This window comes from Polypterus senegalus, chromosome 8 (assembly GCF_016835505.1).
Source record: "Polypterus senegalus isolate Bchr_013 chromosome 8, ASM1683550v1, whole genome shotgun sequence".
Lineage (NCBI taxonomy): Eukaryota > Metazoa > Chordata > Cladistia > Polypteriformes > Polypteridae > Polypterus > Polypterus senegalus.
In genome coordinates, this window is record NC_053161.1 from 129,409,850 (window position 1) to 129,423,505 (window position 13,656).

The following is a 13,656-nucleotide window of genomic DNA, read 5'->3' on the forward strand; positions in this document are numbered from 1 at the left end:
TGAAAAGTGCAAAAAAGGAATATTATAAATAATCAGTGAAATTCTCTTCTTCATATTTATAGAGGTTACATTTCAAATTCTAAGCATATACATATGTTCTTTTAACACTAGAATCCCTGAAGCCTACGAAAATATTCGTAATGCCGGGCCACCTTAAATTCCCTTGCTCCTCTTCATCATCGTCTTTGTTTTGCAATGAGCACTGGCAGGAGGCAGCCTTCTCACTCATCCCCCACCGAGGCAGTTGAAGTCAAGTCAGATGCAGAATTCTCAGAGCTGAAGTCTCTTTATATGGGTGTTAGATGTCTGGAATTGTTTAGGGTAAATAACATATCATTATTTGGAATACATACATTTCATGTGTGTTCCGTGTCTACAATGATCTGTGCAAATGTAGGATGACAGGAAATGAGAAGCAAGAAATGTTGAACACATAACTAAAACAGAAACTTTTTTCATTTTATAGTGATAATGACAAAATACTGCCTCGGTCGGAGATTAATTGAGAAGGCTGCCTGCTGCCAGTGCAGATTAATACAGTTGCAAAACAAAGACGCTGATGAGGAGTTGCGAGGGAATTTAAGGTGGCCCGGTATTACGAATATTTCGTAGGCTTCAGGGATTCTAGTGTTAAATATAATTCAATTTATTCTATATGCATTTTCTCTAACACAAAATGATGTGCAACTATAAAACAAAACAGTATGCTGAGACAACAGAAAAATACAATGCTTTATACAAAGAAATACAAATACAAATCTGTATCTATATTTTTATCACTAGGAAGCTGAGAAATTTCCTTTCATGCCCAGTGTATACTAAAATATTAAGTTTATAATGTTTTAAGTACAGTCAGGGTGGTCAGGGTGTAAGATGAGAAAGAGTCAAGTTTGTTCTTGACATGATGTGTCAGGGGTAGTGGAAGCCTAGCCTCTACATGATGCAAAAGAGTAACTGATAACTAGGAGTTAGGCAACATTCCACTTTGCCCACAACATTCCTGGGGTAGGTTCTGCACCTGTGCCATACAGAACTGGATTATGTGGACATTCACAATGAATGGGTGGGCAGATGGTGTAGGAGACCTTTGGACTGACCAGTCTGAATGGCTAATAGAAAATATATATTGGCCATATTTTAATAAGTAACAGCTGAAAGAGGTGACTACTCAGGTGAGCGAGGATTTGATTTAAAACAGTCACAAAATCATAGATATTGAGTGGACACATACGCCTGTAAACATATGTTACAATATGTCATTTAAAAATTAAAATATGAAAAGTTAACTTACATGTACTTGTTTTGTTTTTAACAAGTGGGCACTGATCCCATGGTAAAGGTTGCTGAAAAGACTGAGAAAAGTAGAAGAGGCTCCATCCAATGATAACATTATAATATAGTGCAACAAAAAAGCAAACCTGCAAGAAAGAATAAGTTAGAGTTTACTTTTATCATCTACAAGGTCTGTACTGTCAGTATTTAAATTTATTACCAATAGCAAACCGTGATGCAACACACAGGGTAAAAAGAAAGAAATAACTGAATTTTAGTTATGCTGTATACAATTACCTGGATTGTAAGGTAGTAACAAAAAACATTTTGCATATTACATCATAAGAATATTGTTTTTTGCTGTCATTTTATTATTTAATGAGGAAATCATGCAAACACTATTACAAGTATGTCTCAGATTCCCCTTGGAGCTTGCATAGTGTTGTTAGTCTCATTGGCAGTTGCTTGTCAGGATGAAATTAATTCATTCCTCAGACAGTAGAGATTCATAGTGAAGTAAATGTGACAGGTAAGAATAAAAGCTAAATAAATCATTCTTCGAAGGACTGAAATCCAAACTTATTCACAAAGAGAAAAATATGATCTAAGCCGTCAAAGATGGATAAGTGATTATGTTAATATTTTTCCTTGAAAAAATGGAAAACATGTGTCTGCATGTCCGAATCCTTATTAATATGTGGACTTATGTTTTAGTGAGTGACAGGGATTATGTAAAACACATTGCTTTTGACTTGATTTGTGTTTTGTGTAAAAGATCATTAAAACACTCTGCAGCAAACAGTGTGATTTTAAGCTAAAAAGTACTTGTTACAACCCATTAATATTGGAGGTAGTTCCATTAAAACCTATACACTAAAATCTCCTATAAGGTTTATTTTTGCAGTAATTTTAAATCTGGACCGTGATACAAGGAAATGATATTTTACTAATTTGCAGTATCTGCTGCATTTTCAGTGTAACAGAAAGCAGCTCCTGGTTAACATTGTGATGCGTTGTGCAGATGACCATCAGAATTGTTGTTTTAATGCAAAGTTTCTCCCTCATCACATCTGAACAACTAGAATCTGTTTACATTTGCTAGGATTCACCTGGATTGCGGCAACTACAGGGGGTTAACACTGTCCTTGCTAGGGTCGCACTCAATAGGATCCATGATCCTTTGCTCACCTACCAGTGAGTGGTGCAGTCTGGTTTTATGCCTGAAAAGTCTACCATTGACCGCATCCTGACACTGAGGGTTCTCCTGGAGAGCAAAAACGAATATCGGCAGAGTTTCTTTGCATACTTTGTCAATTTTCGTAGAAGCATTCGACTCAGTCGTGCTGCCTTGTGGGACATCCTGAGACTTTGTGGGATCCCCCCAAGGTTTCTGGATATCATGGCCAGCCTGTGCACTGGTACTGCACGTGTTGTGCAGAGTTTAATGGAGACTCTGATTGGGGCTCTCGGGAGACTGAGCGAGGACTCTGAGTGGTTGTGCTTGTGAGTGTCCTAGATAAAAACTAAGATCCAGGCCTTTAATGACCTCTTAGGTAAAGCCACCAACAGTTTGTCTGCCTACAGAGAGAATGTCGACCTTGTCGAGAGGTTTACTTACCTTGCAGTGACATTCATGTCTCTGGTAAGTCTTCCTATGAAGTCAGTAGATGGATTGAGAGAGCATGAGGATCATGAGGTCACTGAAAAGGGGTGTGTGGCACTCCCAATACCTATGCAAAAGGATGAAGGTCCAAGTCTTTAGAGTCCTGGTGCTTCCTGTCTTACTATATGGTTGTGAGACATGGACTCTATCCAGTGACCTGAGATGAAGACTGGACTCCTTCGGTCTTTTCGGAGAATCCTTGGGGACCGCTGGTTTGACTTTGTGTCGATTGAGCAGTTGCTCATGGAGTCCCAAATGAGGCACACTACCTACATTGTGAAGGAGCATCAGTTATGGCAGTACGGCCATGTGGCGCAATTCTCGAGGGTGATCCAGCTTGTAGGATACTTATTGCTGAGAACCCAAGTTTCTGAACCAGGCAAAGGGGACACCCATGTAACACCTGGCTGCGGCAGATAGAGAGTCATTTCTGGAGGGTGGGACAGGACCGCATGTCTGCCTGGGGGGTTGCCAACCAGGATCCCAAGCCATTTCGTCATGTGGTGGGTGCGGTAACACACTGTACTAGTGCATGCTCCCCAACCTGACTTTTTGACTACCACCAGAGTATTTGCTGTCCAGGACAGGGCCTCTGAGATGTAAGTCATAAGCATGACATGCTTTGCAAGTAGACTGCAAGCAAAAAAGCTAAAATAATCATAACAGAAAATGTAAAAAGCAAATGTAATTAAAGCATACTGTATATGCAGCACCCACAATATTGAAGCTACATTTGAATATATTTGTATTTATACTTACTTTTAACATGAATGTTGATATCTTAATGGTTTATTAGTTTGAAATCCCTACTTTAGATTTGTTTATTCTGTACTGAAAGTTAAAACAGAAACTAAATACTTACAATATGTATTACTTTTGTGACCATGTTGAAGCCACTTTGCAACACTCAAATTGTGGGGACACCCAGTTTGGGAAGGTCTGATCTAGCAATAAGCTCACTCTGATTTTCTGTACTACATTATTGGCACATTGACTGGTTTTGCTCAGCTGGAAGAATCCTAAGGCATATTCTATATTGCAATGAGAAAAGTAGTTCTTATATTATCTAAAACATAAAAACTATGGAGATCTTCTTTAGTATAGGGCACAAATGCATTAATGTTATTCTAAAATACGTAGGCTAGGCTCCTGCCAACATTTCAGTTTAACTCCTGCTGCTTCCATCAATTTCACAAACTATATATAGTAATAACTAACATAATGGACTTTATTCTACTAATTAGCTCTCCTCATTGGATCAGTGCAGGATGTTTTAAGCGTTATTTAAGATTAATGAATTTTACACCTTTCTGTGATTTAGGCTGATTGTATTTTTGATTCGTCCAATTTGTCTTAAGGTTATAGCAATGTGTGTTTAATTATTGTATTATATAACTCTTCTGTTACAATGCATATATCTGGAAATTAATAACATTTCATTTTAAGAAAGTTGTGAAAGTCTAAAACGTGTATTTTGTTAACATGCAATGCCAAAGGGTTTACTACTCACATATATATGTTAAATGAACTGAAAGAAAAACAGCATACTGAATTCTATTTACTATTGATATTTTTGTGCAAATTCTGCAAAAACAGAGACAGTCAAATTATCAGGTTTCAAAATGTCTATAGAACAGAGTCACATAGGAAATATAAAAAGGCAGGTTTACAAATAGATGACTGAAAAAGTAATAATCATAATGTTTAGAACTTGCTCCTAGTTCTCATTATCTGAAAAATGTAAAGTTTATGGCTCCAAATTCATAACATATACTTAACATGTTATAAAAAAATATATCAGCTTCTTCCAGATTCTGCTAGTTGAGTCAGTGTAGAGAGCAGCAGGATGCAATCCTTAGGTGCAACTTTTGATTTCAGCAAGTGATGTCTTGATTTTACCCTTCATTTTCATTAAAGGTTTTTCAAAGCAAAAATTTGTCTAACTTTTGGATAATGTGCTGCTCTCCACAAGTAGGGAATTAAGTTCTTCCTGTAAAATTTATAAATGTGTGTCTGACAGGAAGTCAATATGACTCATGGAAATTGCCTATGAATTTGAGAAAGAGACACTTTTTGGAATAGTTGATGTCTTTAATAATCATATGTGTGTTATAGATGTCCTGAGCAAAAGACCACTTGATCCTGTTAATGATCTGTTCAGCCAGTAAGGATGAACTCCGCTGCACACTTGAAAAATTAGTGAAAACAGACTTCATCAGACAGCTATGGGAATAACAGCATTAGTGAGCCTTTTTAACAATAGATGAACTTTGTGCTGTCAAACTATACAAGCAAAATGTTTGATTATGAAGATAAGGATACATTGGGTCGCCCTGCTATCTTTAGTATTTAAACTGAGTTTTGTGATCCCCATTAGCTATTTTTGCATTTTTTTGTTGGCTTATTAAATGTTTGTGCACCCCTTAATATGTTATACTTTTATGATATTCACAGAGATATCTTGTTATTTGTGTTTTCTGCTATTTTGTTCTAGCTTAGCAGGGCCATTGCTATGATGTTAATGATGAATCGGTAGCTCTGCTGCGTCACGAAAGACTTAATGTAAATAATGCTTTAGTATTTCCTTTTTGAGCTGAAAATTTGGGCTCTTCAACTTTCAACTTTGTCTAAGTGGCTGCTTCCATAGATTTAAATATGGTTAGCAGATGATGGGAGAAGCCAGTGGTGGAGACTAATATTAAATTTGATGTGGTTTAGTCTCTTGATTAATCACATTACAGTCTTGGATTCTTGTCTGGGCCTTTTTTGTCAACTGTTACATTGTTCAAGGAACTGCTAGTCTTGTCAGGCAAGAGCCCAAAGGGTTTGTTTTCTCCAAGGTTGACGTCATTCTAAGTTTTGGTGCCCACTTCTCTCTTGCCTACAAGACTCTAGTATATTATGTATATCTGTGAGGTCCAAATTTTAATTTTCATTAATTTATTCTTTATATTGATACACACTATTTTACTTGGTGGTCTGTGTTATGTTCTGGTCTGTGTTATGTTCTGAGCTAGCTCTCTGTGAAAAGTGATATGCAAGAAATAATAATATTGACTTTATTAAATTATTTAAAAGGGAGTGTAATAAAATACAAAATATGTGATTTTCGCTATAGACTGTGTATAGCAGTAATAAATGCTTTGCTTTATTGAATCAACACTTTTTCAAGACTTTTCATAAATTAAAAAGCTTATTGTAGAATTTTGGAAATGTAGACGTAGCAAAAGTGCAGTACAAGAACAGTGATTCTTATCTTGGAGAAATTGCAGAATGTTCTCAAAGGAAGGCATGTTAAAACAAAATATGTTGCTTTTATTTTATTAACAAATTCAAAATATCAATGAACATATAAAGGGAAAAATAAAGAGAAGGAAAAGGAACTCTCATGGTCTATCCTATGATTCCTCAGCAACAAGTCACGACTGTAACTGCATGCGCTTTCTCCTTCACTGTGCATAGTTAAATATCAAGGTAAGACACATCAATTATTCAAATACTAACCACACAGCTTGCAAATCCGATTCCTCCTAGGCGAGGACTGATGTAATTCCACACTCCAATGCTGCCACGGCGGATCCGCTGACCTACTGCAAGCTCCAAGAAAAAAAGTGGGATTCCTATCACCACCAACAGGATTAAATAAGGGACTAGGTATGCACCTAGAAAAAAGTCAGAAAAACAGCATAAGGAAATTATTAGTTTGTACTTTAATTCTATTTTTAGAGACACTTTATTACTTATAAATGGAGCACTAAATCCTAAAATATTTCACTAGGTTTGTTTCCAGAAAGCATTCAGATTTTAGAGGAACTGAAGCTAATCTCTCTAACTGTGACTGCTAAACCAAATCCATTTACATACTTGTTTTGCCCCAAAGAGAAAAACAAATTGAGGTATAATATAAGGTAATGCATAAAAAAGCAATAACATCTCAGTTCTAAATGAATGCAACAGCATTTTCTTTTGATGGATGGAGTTTATTTAAGTACAGTAAATATAACTATTAAAAACTAAAGAAACTTTATTCAAAATGGGAAATGACATGAGTATGTTTGGACAAATCATACATTCATTTTCTGTACAGAGCACTTACGCCCTTTTAAAAATATCTCCTGGGGGGCAATCATCTGTCAGTGTCACACCAAATGTAGTCTTTCATCTCTAACAGATCTGAAATCTAAGGCCAAAGATCCAAGAAAACAAAAGCTCAAAATATGGTGCCCATTTATAGTAAGACCTGGTTGTAAAACATAATGACCTTTGTCCCTTTACATTTTACATATTTCTTAAGGCCTAAGGGTACATTTTTTGGTTGTCATTTCTGGTGGGGTGGAATCTTAATTAATTTAATTAAGCAATTAATTTATGTAATCAGGGTGGCTCATGTAATGCAATGCATGCTCTTACCACACAACTCTTTGAACACTGTTTGAACACTTACTTGAAAACATTAAAATAAACTCAGTATTTCAAAAGTAAAAACACTTTATAAAGATGCAGCGCCTCAGCTAAAATTATATAATGGCATGTGTTAATCAATATTACTGTTTAATTTATAATGGTCTAAATTCCGGCCATAATGCAAAGGCTTAGTCTAAACTGGGTAGCATAGCCTGTAGAGTCCAATAGGTAACTGTTTCAGTCGAATTCCTTTAATCCTGACTTGCTTATGATCACACAGTGAGTTAATTGTGACTGGACTGGACTGGACTGGAGTAGAGTACCTGTGATTTACCGTTTAATTCCTGCCCATACTAGACCGTTTAGCTTTGTCTCTATGTTAAGCAGATGATACTTAAGTACACTTCAAAATTAACCATGACATATATCCTGATCTGTTAAGTTATTCCCTGGAGAAGGTAAACACATGGATGAAAGAATTTTCTACCCCTAAACAGCAGTAAAACTGAGGCAATTTTCAAAGGGACACCTCATCAAATTGCCACCTCTGGGCATATTTATATTACTATAGCAGGTGATGTCATTCTCTTACTTACTACAGTCTGCAATTGAGATGTGATCTTTGATCCTTCCCTCAAAAGAAGTTGAAAAGCAGTCCTCTTTCAACTCAAAAACATTTCTAGAATATGATCATTCCAAAATTAAGATATTGCTAAGAAATTGATACTTGCATTTGTCACAAGACGTGAACGATTTAATGTTCTCCTTGAAGGTTAACCCTATAAATTGTTCTGTTACATTTTGTGTGGAATTAAACAACATCTTCTCTAAAATATGATTGTCTCCCTTCAAACCACTCCAGTCCTTGTCTTATAATGCATGATAATAAAATAAAAAATGTTAGGGTGTTGGTTATGGCATATGCCAAGTTTATACCAATTATGGCATATGCTAAAATGTAAAAATTTACAAAACTATAATGTGCATTACCATTACTTATCAGTACCATGCAGAACCAGAAGATGCCTACTGCTTTTACCAGTCAGTTCAGTAGATGTATTATCACAATGAGTGTCACAAAACTAATATGTATTAAAAGTCAATATAATACATTAGCATCATTTGGTAAGATGAAAGAATGTTCAGTGATAACAGAATACTAGAGGCATAAGCTGACAGTATGCTTTGGATATGGATTACTGCTGCATGTTATGGATGAAATACACTGTGGGGGCTAGTAGAAGTACCTGGTCCTATAAATCAGAGGTAGGGCTTGAAGGGTCAGGAATACATGGGGTTGCTAAAGATAGCTCTGAGGAAAAGCCTTTTCTTTGAGAAGGTTTTTCCTGACCCCAGATGTAGATAGGTGGTTTACTCCACAAGTAACACTTGTGTGGGGTTTAAACCTTTCTCTTGTTCAGTGGCCCAAGCATGAATAAATACATGACTGGCAGGAGAAAGCGAGGCCAAGGTGAGCCAAATGAGTGAGCCAATCCCGGTTCATAAAATGTCACGATCAGGACTTTGTTTTATAGATTTTTTTCAGCCTTGTCCTTTGCCTCTAAAAATTATACAGCTATTACTCTGGGGGTATAGGAGGTCAAGGAATGAAATAATAAAATTGTTTTTTACTTCCATGTAAATGGATGTACGGTGATAGGGTTAAAAATCTGTTATTATGATAAGTTCAGATTCTGACTTTACTATGTTCAAAACATTGACAAACTTTGATTTTAGCATAGTGTTTATATGTGAGTGTGTCTTTGGAAAATTACAATTTAAAATTTAATTGTAATTTAAAGTTTTAGAGTGCTTTTGCATTGTGTAGATCTCCTGGGTGACTACATCCTGGCAAAGATGCAAAAATTTACAGTGAGCAGTTTCCACTTTATCTGAGGGCTATGTACAAACATAACTTCTGAAAACATTGACCTATTTTTTTCAAACAAGTTTGCCTTGTGACAGGCTCCTGGCCAGTTTGCTTCTGGTCCAGTGCTTATCCCCATATCCTTCCAAAATGGTTTGACCAATGTCCAACAATGACTGCTGCAGGAATTGTTTAATTTAACAGGGATTTTTGCAGGCTGTTCCATTTAGCCATGAGATCAGGTCTATTGACATGCAAAATTTTTTCAAAACTAGTTTTTGTGATGTAAAATATTTGATTGAGTGGGTTCCTGAAATTTACATGGATGCACTACTGATTATGAACCATTCCATACCAATTTCTTTATTTAAAATATTTTTGAAGACGTTATTTTTGAAACAGATCATCCCATGGCACCAATTTTTTATTATGGGTGTTGACATTCTTTGCTGCTTGTGATGCAGAGTTGCCAAGCTGTTGCTAGGCAGGATAACCAAGAGTGTGCAACATGTGACTTCCTTTAATTATATAAAGGCCAGTGTTATACACTTCCTAACTATAACATTTTGTGGATAAATCCAAATAAAACAATAAATCTTTTGTATTATTATAGTAAAGATAACTGGTTACAAATTCCTTTCTGTTGTTGAATTTTGGCTTAGGCTATTTGAAATATTGTGACTATTGACTTTTTCAGTATGTTTCTCAATCTACAATTTTATCTCATGTCCTGGATGTTTTTTATTTAATTTTTGCTCTCCCAGTTTACGACCTTGCCTTGTTATTACAATTTTATTTTAAACTGCTGCCATCCTGTGCAGACAGTGCATATAATTGATATGGAAGGCCCAGAGAGGCATCTAGATTAAGTTAATTTGTTTAATTTATTCTACCTTTGTTTATCCCTCTCTTGAGCTTATTATTTATATAATAAATGTGTTTTTTTATTACTAGGTCTTTTTGGCAAATTCTGGGTGTAAGTACTCTACAAGAGTACCTCAAATCCTTTACAGTTTGTTCACAAATGTAACACAGATACATCCATCCATTCCCCAACCCGCTGAATCCAAACACAGGGGTCTGCTGGAGCCAATCCCAGCCAACACAGGGCAAGAATCCAATCCTAGGCAGGGTGCCAACCCACCGCAGAACACACACAAACATACCAAGCACACACAAGGGCCAATTTAGAATCGCCAATCCACCTAACCTGCATGTCTTTGGACTGTGGGAGGAAACCCACACAGACACGGGGAGAGCATGCAAACTCCACGCAGGGAGGACCCGGGAAGCGAGCTCAGGTCTCCTAACTGTGAGGCAGCAGCACTACCACTGCGCCACCATGCCGCCCATACACAGTGTATACATGTTTACTGTTTTTACATTTTGATCTATTAAGATGGTTCACTTAAGGTGTATAAACTGCTGGTCAAAAGCTCCTCAAACCTATCATCTCAAACAATACAATTTACATTATTTATAAGTCAACCTAGAATTCAGTAGGATTAACTTAGTGTCCCGTACATAAATGGTAATACAAAATATCAAGTTAAACAAGATAACAACAATCATGTTAGCTGTTTCTTTGAAATACGAGGTTGGTTTCTCAAGGTTATTACAATATAGTCATATCATACAGTAATAACTTACAAAGATGACAAGTATACAGTAAATATGATTTCTTCACAGTGAAATAGATTTATCCAAAAGAAAAGAACAAAGTTTGTCTCACAATGCTAAATGATGAGCTGAAATACAGTATTCACTTATGCCTGGATTCAGTAAAAAAATAATTGCATTTTTCTTTATTTTTTCTAGTTTATTTATTAATCGCTATTTGTTTGTGATTTCATCATATTTGACATGTCAAAAAGCATCTTCCCTTTGCTTTTAATCATCAAAAGACTCTAAACCAACTTGAGTAGTTTCTATTCAAGATTTTTTGTTGTTCTAAGTTGACATTACATTGTTTTGAATTTGGGTATTGTCAGTATTTCTCAACCAGTGGTTTGAGTCTTAGGCTACCGCAGATAAATCACAAGTTGAGTTGCTATTGTTTATAATGGTCGTAGGTTATGATGGGTCATGAAGTGGGTTGTGGTGGATTGCCTCTCCGAAGATCTCACTCAATCATCTCCCAAGTCTGACAATCTTATGCTCTATTCTCCAAGGGAATCCTCCCCAGTGGAACGTGAAGACAACTATACACATATATGGGAAAAAGAGAGTCGCAACACCAAAAAGGTTGAGAAAAGCTGCTTAGCTCTTTTAATTTAGTTACTGAATGCAGTCTTTTTACAATCCTAGCCAGACCCATGACAGCTCTCTGTGACTAGAAACTACAGGTAGTTATTGACTTGCAACCACGTTCAGTTCTAACTGACCAGTCGTAAGTCGATCGTGACTTAAGATGGACAGTATGTATATTCAAATCTGACTGTATGTATAGAACTCTATAATAAGTCCCTTACGTCATATTCATTGTCTTATATCCTTTTTTTATCATCATTCTCAGCACAATGTTTAGATTATTTTTTTATAAATTACTTTTTTATTTTATTATTTTGTTTCATTATTACTGCTGCTTGCATGGGTGCTTAACCTTTAACAGCTTCACATATCATTTCTTTGTCTGTGTTATGTTACATTATCAGTATGAGCTTCTCACACTGTTCATTATGTTAACTGTGAGAGGAGGAATTCTACCAGCAGAGTTCGTGCACTCATGTTTTCTGTTTTAACATTTTAGCCTGTTAATAATAAACAGTAACAGATAAAAGAGTTTAGTGTTTCCGTACTCCTTTGTGGCGTTTCGCATAAAGTGGCACATTGTGAGTCACAATGCAAAAGCTTTGGAGGCTATCTGGATTCAAAGCCAGAGTGCAGCAATATAGTACATGCGGTGAACACCAGTTACAGTGGAATAACTTAAAGTCCCATGCGATCTCATTCACTTTTATTTCCTCCCTCATATTGCTTGATCACCTACATTTTAGTGTCAACATCAATTGCCTTTTTTACCTGCAATTGTAAGACAAATGTAACTTAACGTGGTCAAAACCACTGCAGGTAATAAACTAAGATCAAGAAGATTGAGTCATGATATATGGAGCTAGCGTGGCAAAACTGTCAATTGCCTGTGAGATGAGGTAGCAGTTGTAAAGACGAATGGTCGTAATACCCATAGGCTGTAAGTTGACAACTACCTGTACTGATAAGATTCTTGTTTTATGGAAAAAAATAACATTCATGACAAGTTTAAAATTTATAGTATGTTTATGTACACAATTTAAATCGATATATTTGGATAAAGGCATCATCCAAATATACAATAATAACATAATGCCAGAGGTAATATGCATAATGATACACTCCATTTTACATGAATATTGTATTTCCACATCCTTTTTCCTCTAGACTGCATGCAGTATTTGTGAATTGGTACACAGAAGTACTTTCAGAGTGCTATAGCATCATATGGGGCTTTATAATGTGCTTTGGACTTTAATGACCTTGATAAACACGCGATGCTGGCCACCACCAGTACATTTTTAGGAGTATTACTGTGGGCAAATTACATCTTATGGTGCAAGATAGACATAGTGTCAGCTAAACAACCTGTTATCATCTGAGCTGACTTAAATAGTTTTGTCCTGCATTTTGGCACTTTGCGTTTAATAGCAGTGAGGTCGCTCCCAAGCAGTACTCTAGAATGTCTTTAAATTGCAGTCTAAGTTTCTCAAATCAACCTAGCAGACCTACAAACAGCCCTCCATTTCAGTGTATCCATATCTTAATTATGAATTAAATGCTACCTGTATTTCCATCATCCCAATGTGAAATAATTTCAAACTTTTATCAATACTAAACATTCAGAAAGGAGTTAATAGTCAGAAAGGTTCCACATGACAGGCTGGGAATCAAAGTAAAAGAAGTGGAGTTCAGGGTGTTTGTAGATAGGTGCAAAATTAGCTCAGATACAGGCAGCAGAGGATTATGGTGCAAGAAACCCAATCAGAACTGGCTGATGTTAAGAGTGGTATTCAACAGGGGTCAGTGCTAGGGCTTCTGCTATTTTTAATATATAGAAATAATTTGGAGAGGTATATAAATAACAATCTGGTTATGTTTGCACATGATACCAAGCTAGGTGGATTGGCAGATAATCTAGAATTCATAGTATCTTTAGGGAACTGGACTGCTCACAGGCTTGGGCAGAGTTATGGAAGGTGAAATTTAATTTAGGCAAATATAAAGTATTACACATAGGAAATAAAAACATTAGGTTTGAATACACAATGGGAGGTCTGAAAATCAAAAGTACACCTTATGAGAAGGATTAAGGAGTTGTCGTGAACTCTACACCATTAATTGTCAGACAGTGTTCAGAAGCCACTAACAAGGCTTATAGAATGTTAAGTTATATAGCGCCCTAAAATGTAAAGTAGAA

General features: G+C 36.1%; 1 protein-coding gene across 1 annotated transcript in view; it reads right to left on the reverse strand.

Annotated features, from left to right (window-relative positions):
- The window catches only part of slc6a15 (solute carrier family 6 member 15), a 115,805-nt gene that overhangs the window by 60,376 nt on the left and 41,773 nt on the right, over positions 1-13,656 (reverse strand). The window contains exons 3-4 of the mRNA XM_039761769.1: positions 6,440-6,597; positions 1,292-1,418 (exon numbers count right to left, since the gene is read on the reverse strand). Coding sequence (XP_039617703.1) covers positions 1,292-1,418; positions 6,440-6,597 — 285 coding nt within the window. The remainder of the gene's footprint in view (positions 1-1,291; positions 1,419-6,439; positions 6,598-13,656) is intronic.